At 46.7% G+C, this 12613-nt stretch overlaps 1 protein-coding gene across 3 annotated transcripts in view; it reads left to right on the top strand.

Moving 5' to 3' along the window:
- Positions 1–1574: 1574 nt before the first annotated feature.
- LOC128271926 (TOX high mobility group box family member 3-like) overlaps positions 1575–12613 on the top strand; it is a 33862-nt gene continuing 22823 nt past the window's right edge. For 2 of the 3 annotated variants that reach the window (XM_053009615.1, XM_053009632.1), the window contains exons 1-2: positions 4246–4398; positions 6254–7011. In XM_053009615.1, the coding sequence (XP_052865575.1) occupies positions 6916–7011 (96 nt within the window). In that variant the 5' untranslated portion in view covers positions 4246–4398; positions 6254–6915. Of the gene's footprint in view, positions 1610–4245; positions 4399–6253; positions 7012–12613 lie in introns of those variants that run through there. The other variant, XM_053009624.1, reaches the window with a different exon arrangement.

Here is a 12613-nt window from a genome sequence, read left to right as displayed (position 1 = left end):
AACCGGCCAGTTTCTGGCATTCCTTTATGTTACTGTCGCTCTCCGCCGGTATGTTCTGTGCAGTTTTTTATTTCTCAGTCCCGGTCCTACAATACTTGACTAGCAGGTTTTTACTAGTTTCGCATTTTCCACCTTTGGTCGTTCAGTTATTCAATCATGCACTCTTCAAATCCGCATGCCCGCCGTGCCTTAGGTTTTTCTAATCTCAAGTAAGTTTTGGTTTACTGATTCTGTGATGTAGACTATTTGGTCCATCCATTGCTTCATTTTCATCTATTTCACCCCTGTCTTTTTCTTTTCTGCAGTTTCATCGCCAAACACAAAGTGCTCAGTGCGGTGCTGTAGTTAGATTTTTTTCGCATTTCGGCCAAGCACCCTACACTTCGATGTGTTTTCAATTCTTTTAGTGTGATTCACGAGTCAGAGGGTTCCAGTAAGAGTGCGATAATGATGAAATAACGAACGGTACGAATGCAAATAGAGCGCTCAAATATTGTCTAACCGTTACATCTGCACGGGGTGGCTTTAACAGACGAAGTTTTCCTCCACAGTCCACATAAGGAGCTGATGAATGTAATTGATTGCTTTTGAATAGGATGAATTATTGTGGGATTTTTGTTAAAGGCAAACACATACTTTTCATGATGTTGTACCTTTACCTGTTTTCGATGAACCTCCCTATTGCACACGGTTTCTTGGACGGTAACATTCGTGAATTAAAGCTGCCAACTTATGTCTGCTTTGATGCCTCTCTACTATGTAGACTCTAGCTTTCAGTAGTCTACGCTTGGATGGAAGGATGTAGTGCATTCCGGTGCATCATCGTTAAGTCTCTGTCTCTCGTGCTTCGGGGTTTTCAAATATGTCCTTAACTTGACTTCAGCATAGATCACCTCATCTCCTTGTTTGAAAATACCAGTTTTTTTTACTCAGTTGAATGTTTTCTTTTATATCAGCCTCGTGGAAAAAAGGAACAAAAAGACCGCCAAAACGCTCAAATCAAATCTCGTTCGTGACAAACGTCCGACGTAGAATTTCCTACCGACCGAACCACCTGACCGAAAAAGGCTCCAAAATACCGTATTGGAGCTTGCTTGATAAGCCCGAATTGAGCCCTGAATTGAACCCTAGGCTTCCCCCGACCCCCAGATCGATCGTGCGCCCGAATTACGCACCGAAACCAAACGATAATAGCATCATGCAGGTGAAAGAAAAAAAAAACAAAAGCTGGGGGGACTGGGGACCACTTGATAATCACGTTCAAGTGTAATTGGTGACAGAAGGATGTACCATTTCCATAAACAGGGATGCAGCTTAAAAGCGTTCCCACCGTACCGGGGGGTTCGGCTACGAAAAACTACGGTAAATGCATGCATTTAGACGCTAATGGAATCGGCGTGCGACGGATTCTGTGGCGAGTTTTGCTACAGTTTGAAGTGCGCGCTGCAGAGATGAAAATAAGCAGATGCTTAGATGAGATACATTTCTGTTAGGTTGCGCGGTTAGGTAACGGGTGCGCGTAAGTGTGCCTGTGTATGTGTGCTTGTGTTTGTGCGTGTGTGTGTGTGTGTGCTGTGCTAAGGAACAGTGAATGGAAAATGGATATAAGGTAGGTAGCAAAACAAGGAGTGGATAATTGGTTTGGATTGTTGGTCCAGCTCTGTCGTTTCCTTCAAACAACTACACCAACCACTACTGCTGCGCTATACACATAAACATTTCATCGTAATTGAGAATTGAGAAAAAAACGAAACAAAACGAAACGAAACGAAACGAAATAAACTCAATTGAGTGCTCTTTCCTTGGCTGTAATGGTGAAGGAGGTCATCCGAACGAACCCGCAGAGCCCAAGCTGCCAAGGCAACAAAGTGTGTATGTTTCTCATGTTTTGGGCCGTTTCTGCCATTGTGTGCCGCGCTGATGCAAAAGCTGTGCGCCGACCAGAGCCAACAACCAGAGCCAGATCCAACAACCAGATTTTGCACGATTCTTCACGACATTGACGACGACGACGCCGGGCAAACGGGGGAACGGGCAGGGCGCGCGTCTGAAAAATGCAGTCAAGTTGTTAAATTCGGTTGTTGTTCCGTATTTATCTTCGAAAGGGGTTTGTGAGCAGCGAACAGCGAATCAAACTACAAGACACATCAAGGCACACACAGGGAAGGAAAAACAACAAACGGGTCAATTCATTATTGAATAGGGTTGGGAGAGTTACGAGATATGCCTGTGTGTAGGTATCCGAAAAGGGTAAAGGAGGTCGAGAAAGAGAGCGAGCAAACCCCACCGAGCGAGAGAGGGAAGGAGAGAGAGAGAGAATTGGACGGAGTGAGAGACGGAGAGATAGAAAGGAAAAGAGACAGAAAGAGAAAGCGCAAGTTGCTATGTTTGTTTCGACTTTATAGGTTATGTTACGATTCTCTGCGTTTTCTCGATGCTTGGCCTCATATCGAATCGGCACACACTTTCAACATACACCACACACCACTCTCTTCGACTGTGGCTGTGGCGATGAGCAACGGTGACTACTGTTGTTTTGTACTCTAAGCTGCGATTAGGTTGGTTGGTCTGCGTGTCGGTGCTGGGTTGATATGTGGAGCCACCTGCCTCTGCCTGCTGCCTGCCTGCCAGCCACCAGGAGAGCGGCTTTCCTTCTTCATTTATTCATATACACTCCTTTCCCATATAAAACACACATTCGGCACACACATAGCACGGCGCGCACGATAGCACAGGGCAATCTGGTGCTGCTGGTTGTGTGTGTGTGTGTGTGTTTGATAATTGGAGTATGTTTGCATAATCACGTGTGCTTTCCATTTTACTAGCTTGTAAGTTATGCTCAACATTTGAAGTTATGCCACGGCCAAAATACCAGTCTGCCTCTGCCACTGGCACTGGGACTGGGACTGGGACTGTCTTTGTGGTAGTGCACCGCAAGTATGCGCCTGCGCTGGTGTGCGTAGCTTTGTGTCGATATGAGTGTGCTGCTATATGTAGCGATTTTGACGGGGGTAGCCGCGTTTTTGGTGCTCCTTCGCTCCTCCGCTGGCGCATTCTTCACAAATCAAATATAGAAAATGCCGTATGTCGGTCGCCCGTCAGAGGAGGCTCTCTCGCATGAATACCGGTTTAACGAGCAGCAGCAGCTCCTAGCAGAGAGCTTCTGGTGGTGTGTGAAGTACCACCACACCACACAATGCAATACCATTGCCCGACCGATTTCTGCTCGGGTTCACTTGTTTCGTAGTGTGCCCGCGATACTAGACGAAACGCACGCACGCTGGGGAAGCGAAATGGAGTCGACGAATTGCCTGCCCAAAACAGTCGCAGGAGCGGTTTAGCAGGTTTATCTAAAAAGAAAATAAAAGACATCGACTTAGCGAGCGAGCACAGCATCCGATCCGATTTATTGTTCGCGCATTTTTTTTCTTTTTTTTTGGCTGGTCCTTAGAAAAGTACACAAAAGTATTCATCATGCACTCGCGGGGGCACTCTGTACTGTTGCATACCAGCACTCGAGGCCCCGTGCCGTGTGCCAAGTGTATGTGAACGATAATGCGTACTCGTCGTACTCGAAGAGGCTCTGCCAATGCCAAACACACCAAACACCGCGCGCGCGGCGTACTCCCCGAATCTTCCTTCCGTGTGTGTCGTCGGCCCTTATTGTACACACGACACAAGCAACCTCTTACCTCTTACCGACCGACGACGACGATAACAGATCTGCCGTGGCCGATTTGTCAGTGGCGTCGTAGTAGTGTTGGTATAGAGTGTGACACGCGCGAATGTACCACTCAATTTCAATAAACACGTTAAATGACTTAGAGACCAAGACAGAGACAGAAAGAGGGTGAGAGAGAGAGGGAATGAGGAAGATAGAGAGGGAGAGGGAGCGACAGAGTGAGGGGTGGGGGGAAGATAGAAAAAGAGAGCGAGAGAGAGAGAGCACGGCCGTGGCCATAGGAGCCGGCCGTGGGCCGGAGCGAGCTGTCAAATCGAAACGGAACGCAGCTAAGAAAGGTTGAAAGAGAGACAATTTGCTCCGCGGCCAAGTTTTCTCAAACACACACACACACACACAACTCGTTACTAGCTAGCTAGCTAGGCTAGTGTTGTGTTGGTGTGTGTGTACGTTCGCACGCTGCTCCCGTTTCCGTTTCGACTTACAGGGCGCGCGGAATGAAGAAATCGAAACTTTTTGCTTCCTCCTTTCATTCGGTCAGCGACCGTGGGAGCATTCGGCCGTGTGTGCGCGCGTGCAATTGTGTTGTGTGTTGTGAGTCGCGGGAGATAACGTGTGTGAGAGAGCATCGCGCTCCGCTGTCTTCTCGTGTCTTCGGTCTTCGGCTTATCACATCCTTGGGCCCTTGGAGGTCCTTGGCGTGACGTGAATTAGGCGTGAGTTTCAAATCGTACCGCACCGCAGTTTGTTGTCCGCCCGAGAAGTCCCCAGTGTTCGTCCCGGCGAAGAAAGCGCGGCGATTGGACTTGGGACTTGGGAGCGAGAAAACCGCGCACTTGCACACACTTCCGCGTTCGGGTGTGTTCCGCGCCTAATAAGATAAACAAACGGTGAACGCGGTTGTGCAACTGACTGACACCACCCCCTCGGGTGACTGAACAAACAATTTCGAATGTGTCAACAGCGAGCGCGCGTGAGCGTGATACGTGATAACAGAGTTTCTTAAACAACAACAACCAGAAAAAGGAACTAAATTCGCGCGCAGATTGCCCAGAACGCATTGCCAGCCGATTTGCGATTGCGTTGGAGCAGAGAGTTGAGCGCTCGATGACGTAACGGACGTGCGTGCATGCGTGCGTGCGCGCGCGGAAATGTTATTTTTATCTGTTTTTGGAACCCCGGCCGACCCCGGGCCAAAGCAGAACGATCGGTCCGAACGATCGTTTGCCGTTTTGTTTTTGTCTGTTGCGGTCGCGGTCCCTGAGCGGTCCAGACAGCGGGTTCAGAAAGTGCATTACCCGACAGTGCCGACAAGAAGTCTAGATGATCTCGACCGAAGAAGCCGTCTAGCCGAATGTTTGGGTAGCAAAATAAATATTTGAGCTCCACGTTCCATCTGGTATCGTTTTCGTCCACCAGTCAGTCGCATCGACCGCATGCTGGTTCCATTAGTTCCAACCTGCACGTTGCGTTGCTATTTGTAGTGTAGCAAGCACCTTCAGAACCGAGATACAGTACCCGAGATACAGCTACATTGCCTCTCGTCGGAGCTTGGGTTAATGGAACTCCCGAGCACACTATTTTATGGCACACTGTTTGAATTCATTACGCAGCAACGGCAACGGCTTCGGCAAAAAGGAGCAAAAAAACAATCACATTTAACTGTGATCGTTTTGCTTTTTACAAGCATCGCAACTGTTCCGACGACGCCGGAGAGTGCCGGAATACATAGGATGATGTGACCGGTTAAGAGGAAATGATCGTTACAATTTATGCGCACACCACCGTCCCGTCCCGTGCTGCTGCGTGGGTACATTCGTTTTGCTATTGACGTTACACACTCCTCTCTGCGCCAGCACAGTGATCCGATTATCATCATGTTTTCCGAAGGTTGCTGCTTCGTCCGTCCGTCCGCTCGCCCGTTCTCTCGCCCGTTCGGTCGTTCGTTTACTCAGCTTTGTCGAGATTCCCGCATAGCGCGAATCGCGCACATCGCCAAACTGATCGATGCAATAGGAGTCTGTCGAGGAGATATGTCAAGGAGAACCGACCCCGAGAAAAATGGTTCGGATGGTTTTCGCGCTGCGCAAGAGTGTTACCGTGACAAGGAATTGTTTGCATTTAATCCGACTCCGAGGTGTCGAGAGGGTTAGGTCGAACGTTTTGGTAACTCACTCACGGCCTCTTGTCTGGTCTCACACGTCGTCTGCAGCTCAGAGAGAGGCATGTGATAAGGCATTAGCCGAGGAAACTGCGAAACGTAACACACAATCAACCACAATCAAAACATATCATCCTATCCGAACCGAAGCCCGGACCTGCCCTGCCTGCCTGCTCTGAGCGCGCGAACGAGTGCGCGTGCGTTTGTGTATGTGTGTGTGAATGAAAAATGGGCTAATTACATGAAGCCAACCAGCAGCAGCAAGAGCAGGAGCGAGCAGCAAAGAAGCAAAGCAACGGCAATCATAAAAAAAACAAACTTTTACTTCTTCCTGGGGGCGAGTGTGTACGCGCGCAGCCAACAACAGATAAGCTGACAAAGTGTGTTTTCTTTTTATTTTTCTGTTATAGTAGAACCGTGTATCAGCCAGCCAGCCAGCCAGCCAGCTAGACTGAAAGTTGTTGCAAGTACTGCAAAAGTTGCTGCAGTAGTGGAAGGAAGTTCGGGGTTCGAACTGCGAACGGATGATCTACGGACGGCCACGGCCCCACTAGCAGGCCCTGGAACGAAAAATCTTATGCGCCACTGAATGTGTTAAGCAACATGTGAAAAACCGCGCACGCCGCGAACAGAGTGGAGCAGCTCACAGGATAAGCCGCCAAATCAACGCCAGAACGCGTTGCGAACTTCGAACCACCGAACCATTTAAGGGGCGCGCAACTTTAGCACCGAAGGCGCGGGGGCTATTACTTTAATCGCGGCCACAGTGTTCTAGCGAAACCGAAATGTATCACACCAGCGGCTAACGAGATATATTGGAAGCGGCGCGGTGCGGTGCGAGAGAAGCTGTGCTCTAGAAGCTAAAGAACATACAAAGTACAACATTGACAAAGCGTATCACAATAGAACGCGTATCTATTGTTGTATTTGCTTTGTGAGACTTCGCATCGTGAGACTGTGAGTGTGTGTGTGTGTGTGCGTGTGTGCGTGTCTGCGCAGATCCAATCAGTTTTTACTCCTGGCCCCCCCCCACCCACCACCCCGACACAATCTTCGCATTAAGTGAGTTATTATGGAAACCAGTTACAATACGGCAGCGGTCGGCGAAGGAGGTGGTGCACCCGATAGCGAGTTCGATATAAATATGTTCGACCAGTTCGTTTATAAGGTTGGTATACTTTAGCTAAACATTTGCTGTAATATGCATGTAGTAACCATACAACACCGTTACGTTTGATTCAATCTTCGGGAGTATGAGATTGTTGCAATCAAACCGTGACAGTAGTTTAAATTGAAACAAGAACCGGTAAAGAAATGCAACAACTCGCCACTGGGAACTGCTGGGAGGGATCGAAATTGTTAAATCGAAATCCTCCCGCTAGCTGCAAAAGTAACGTCAGAGCCTTTAAAATAAATATAAAACTACAATGTTGTTGGAACAGGTAACGTTTTAAAGGGCCAGTATCAAGAATGAAAATTATTTATGCTCAATTCAAAGCATTACGGGGTAACATAAAGTCCCAGTCCAAGAATATATTTAGAATTTAGAGCAGTGCATTCATAGTTCATAGTTATGATATTTTACTGCTGTTTCTACTTTTTCGCTTTCTTGTGCCCTTTATGCCATCTTGCGGTAATATACCACCTAAATAAATAGCAATTGAAATGTGTGTTCTGTTTTTTTGGTCTGTTCAACCTGAGAAGAGCGAACTCTGAGCCGTTTAAATGTGTTTGAACATTGATGTTTTTATGGATGTTATACAGAAGGCCGTTGTTTTGCATACCCAATTGTATGTAGGTCGACGCACCGTAGCTGATTCGCGCTCGAGGGATGGCTGTTCTATTCAAATCACTCGATATCGGCATTAGCAACGCTCACATTAGCATATTTTACTTTTAACAAGTTTTACGGTTTCGTCTCCAGCGTTGTTAGTGGGGCTAGTATACACGGCTGCTACTACATGCTATTCGTTGTTCTCTCGTGGCAGGGAGAGCAAGAGAGAAACAGAGAGAGAGGGAGAAAAAAGAGAGAGAAAATCTGAGAAAGAGAGAGAGAGAGTATGATGGGGAAATAGAGAGAGAGAGAGAGCGAGAGAGAGAGAGAGTGAAAGGAAGCGAGCGAGAGAAGTAGAGACCTGTAGTAGATGTTCCGATGATCCTGGAGTATCGTACCCCTTTTGCTGAAGGGCCAAATAAATACGATAATCATTCTTAATTCAATCTCAAATCTTGCTCAACTCAACCTGAAATCTTACATTTCTGTTGGTGCCATAGCCAAACCAAATGTTTTTGGATAAGAACCTTTTATGTGGCCATTTTTCTCTTCGTTTAGAACTTGTCGTAAAAAATGTCATCAAATGTAACAAAGAGAAATGCGTCTTAAAGCAACCGTCGATGAATGATCTTCTGGCTGGTTCTTTGATGGGCCTGAAGATAGAGGCTATGACAATTGTTAATGATGTTCGAAGGTGGTATGTTTGGTTTTTTTTTAAATTTAACTCTAATGGATATCATCAATTTACGTAAAAAATGGCCTCGATTTATGGCGAAAAAAATATTATCAATTGACCTTTGTTTGTGAAGAAACACAACAGAACATGTGGATGATATGGAAAATTATGCTTAAATATTTCACGAATTGAAAATAGAAACGTTTAGTTCCGTATTATTGCGCAGCTTTAGCCCATTTCACCGCCTTCGTCCACTAATTCGTTATCCCGGCTGTTCTCGAAAGGGGCTTAGTACGGGGCCGCCTCCACTAGAATCCCTGAGAAGACTTGGCATGCTTGCGAGGTGGCTCCTTGTCCGCTCGTTCTTATGACGTAACCAGCCCACCGGAGTTTGGCGACGCGTATACGCTGCACGACAGTGTGAGGTCGACTCTACTTTATACATACCGGGCCAGCGATCAATCTGAGTATCTTCCTCTAGGACGCGGCGAAAGGGTCAGGGTTATACTGTCAGTTTATGGACAAAGTACACGTCTCAGATGCGTATGTCAGTGGAACTACTTGGGGATTATAAAGGTTCTGTATCCTCAGCTTCCCCAGTCTCGTCCGTTGTGAGACACGAAATGTGAGCGAAATAGTTTACAGGTCTGAGGAATCTCCTCCGTTATGTCGTTGGTAGTGCTAACCTTTGGCCCTAGACAGGTGAAGCACGTAATGACTTCAAACTTTCGGTCACCTATTAGTACGTCACGTATGCTTCCTTGTTTTTTGTTGGTAGGGCTACTGATAACGTCCTTATGAACCCTTTGGTTCCTTGGTTATCGTTTATCTGCACACCTCGACTGTCCGCAGTCTGCTCAGAATCGCTCCGAAAGTCTCAGTGACATCGAAAAGCCTTCCCTCAGTAATGTTTATGTCGTCAGCATACGCCAGGCTGAAGGAAACAGGCTAGGTCTTCCCCTTGGACAGACTAGGATCGATACCTTGGTGGTAGCGAAGGTATTGGAGAGCTTGCCAGCCACCTTCACCTGGTGAGTTTGGCCACTAAACTAGTAAACATGGTCTCATACATTTTTCCTGTCGTTATGCTATCACATGCGGCCTTGAACTCGGGTGCTCCTGCGAAACTCAATCATCTTTTCAAGGATATGCCGAATGGTGGGGGGAAGGAAATGGTGATTTATTAGTACCGCATCTAAATTTTTAAAATGACGGAACTATGTTTTGGTGGGTAAACATGCTGTCTCCTCTTTTGCACTTCTTAGAAATTACACCAAGCACCAAGAAGACGAAGCAGTGGATAATGTTAATGGTTCTGGTCTTGTATGCGCATAGAGGGGGGCGATAAAAGGTTCTATTTCAACGTTTGGCTCGATAGTCCGGGAAGATAAATAGCTCTAAGCGGAAGCAGCGGTATCGTGGAGAGCTTCTCAGTGGCGATTCTTGCAGGATTTTACTCAGAAACAACTACCAACTTTCTTCGAATACCGAATTCCCATCCTGTTTTTCTGGCCTTTCTTTGGTCAGTGTTTCTCTCTGTTTTGTTACCCTCTCAGTGGCATCCCTTAGTCCCCTTGTACATGCTTCCTGGTTTGGTGAAGCTGGGGCAATCGGGCGGATTGAAGCCTTTTTCCAAGGAATCGATTCAGTTATCACGGTTCCATTGTAATGCAGTGTTTCTCTGCTGTAATGACAGCTAGTAAAATTTTGGCCCAGAGAGCTACCCCCCAGAGCCTTTGTGTGTTTTATGTGAGGAAGCGCAAGCTTTTGTTTTGAGTGAGGCTCTCTGGCCTTTGGAATCTTTGGAGCTCTCACAGTCAGCCACTCAGAAACTCGGTGTTTTGTCTACACCCCGGCGTATTGTAAAATGAGGAAATTTGTAACAAATTCATCAGCTTAAATGGATTTGAATTTGTTAGGAACATCTTCCCCTCGCTGTGCAGCATTTTCTAGATTTTTGCTTAGGAAGCCGCACCCGAGACAGCATCCTGTTGTCCGTTTCTCCGCAACCGTCCTTGAGAATCTCGATAGCTCGACTGGCCACAAATTTCTGTTTCAGCATCCGGTTTGATCCGGGTTGGCTGGCACGACCGGAGTGACAACCACATCTCGCGCAACACATACCTCCAACAGATCCTTTGTTGGCAACCTTCTACTTTGGTGACAAACCCTTCGGAGAGCAATGAAATGAGCTTCCGGGGCTTCTCCCAACGGGCATCTGCTGCCGTTTAAATTGCACTTAAGATCAACATCCCATTTGAGAGTTCTGGTATTTGCTATAATTATTCTCGATACCCTTTGCAGTGCAACAGCTACCGGTTCCACTGTTGACTTTTACGTTTAGCAAGCTTTATAGCGGTATACAGAAAGCGCATTAAGGACGAACATACGCTCTAGTTGAATTGAAATGATTTTGCCATTTTAAAACATGGTTCATGAGTGTCCAAAACTGGTTTGTTTTTATCGATCTGCTTCTGTCGCAGTTCGTCCAAGTCGGAACGTTTCATAACAAAACCATCGATAGTGTGGGGGGGATAACTGTCGAAACATTTCCGAGCCGATTCCTAGAATCATTGTAATAAAATTAGTAGTAACTCCGGGTATCGTTTCGCCCTCCGTCCGACTTACGTCCAAAAAGCAATATTTCATCGGTTGCCTTTCGTTGATTTCCGTTGTGCCTCTAGGCACGCGACGAGCTAGTTTATTTTCTAAACAGGTTGTATTCTGAACGCCATTATGCCATTGCCATGGTTGAGGCAAATAACCAGCGGAACGATGGCAACACTGGTACGGGGGATTCTATCTCTCTAGAACTTTGCTATTCATGGTCATGACGAAACGAAATGACAGTTCCTGATCAGTTTGGCGTCCCATTTTTCTTGTCGCATATACGCATCCACATGAAGGTCGAAAACTTTGCAGTTCTACTCTCTCCCCTTGGACACCGCACCGCAAGGTTTTGGCACTGGCGTTCCTTAAACAAATGAAACGAGGCGTTAAATTGTTCCAGAACTAGTATTTCGGGAACTGTCATTCATAGAGAGTGGTAAGAATACAAGAACGTTGCGATTAGTTGACTAGACTCAGATACTCGGTATTTTCCTGATACACTCCCAGCTCATTCGGGCAATCGGGTCTTTTGAGGAACTTGAGTCTGTGAACTTTGTTTCGATCTGCTGCAAACATAATTATCCTACCCCCCTGTTCTTTAATCCATTGGATTTCTCTGATTAGTGTACAAAATACTAATAATACTTGCATCGCTCATACTGTTCGCATATCCGGGCAGTTTACAATGTCGACCGTGAAATGTAACAACCTCCTAATGACAATCCAGCGTGTGTACACCTAACACCTAGAATAAAAAAAAGGTCGCTACGGTTACGACGAGTTTCTCCGATAGCTTGAATCCTGAATCGATCACTATTGTATTGTGCCTTCCTTCCTTAGTCACATTGCCACTGGCTGGGGACGAGGTCGCCTTTCTCTGTAGAAAATTCTCTGTACAACCGTTACACATATGAGCCTGCCAAAGAAAACATGTCTACCGAACGGACGCATTTGCATTGGCCGATTACGGACGTGCTCCCGGTGCAAGCGAACCCAAGTTAATAAACCCAAGTGAGGTTCCACTTTTTCCTCCTCCTTCGATACCCATAAGAGTGTAGCGCCTCGTTAGGGTCTTGCTTAAGAAATATTTGTATGGCTCAGAGAGCACATCGATCGATTCGATCGAAATTCTAATCGGGCGGGTGGGCCAGATGACGCAGTCTTCTTTTTCGCTAACGTCCGCTCTCCACACTCCCGCCCACAGGAGGAGCGTCTCTTTGTAGCTTTCATATGAGCACTTACAAAAGCGGATCAATGTGCTTCAAATAGCGAACCAAATCGAGCATAACACTGCGATGTGTACGCGTAGATGGACCTGGTGCGTGACCAAATCAGTTGAAGGTCGTCGCCCGAAGTGACAAGAACTCGGAAAAGTAGCGAGTAGCGCAATGAGCGCAGTATTTCCATCCCGATAGCATTGTGGAGGTTCCCAGGATTGAGGAGCAGTAAAACAGGAGCAAAGAATCGGCCGGGGTCCGATTCCGATTTAAAAATCGTGTTAGTAAAGAACAAATGTCAGCTGGTTGAGAACGGCGGTTCCCACCAAAGCGATCAGTCTATGCCATTATTTACGGTTGTACGTAGCATCCTGCTCGGTGTAACGTCATTACTGCTTTCGGCATGGTCCGGTTGCATTATCCGGTTCCAATGACAAACATTAAAGCTACTTCAAATCGATTTGGAGAAAGTCCCTTTTTAAGATTTTTAGAA

This window comes from Anopheles cruzii, chromosome X (assembly GCF_943734635.1).
Source record: "Anopheles cruzii chromosome X, idAnoCruzAS_RS32_06, whole genome shotgun sequence".
NCBI classification, from domain to species: Eukaryota; Metazoa; Arthropoda; class Insecta; order Diptera; family Culicidae; genus Anopheles; species Anopheles cruzii.
The sequence above is the reverse complement of the archived record's forward strand: the minus strand, read 5'-3'. Positions and strand labels throughout refer to the sequence as shown.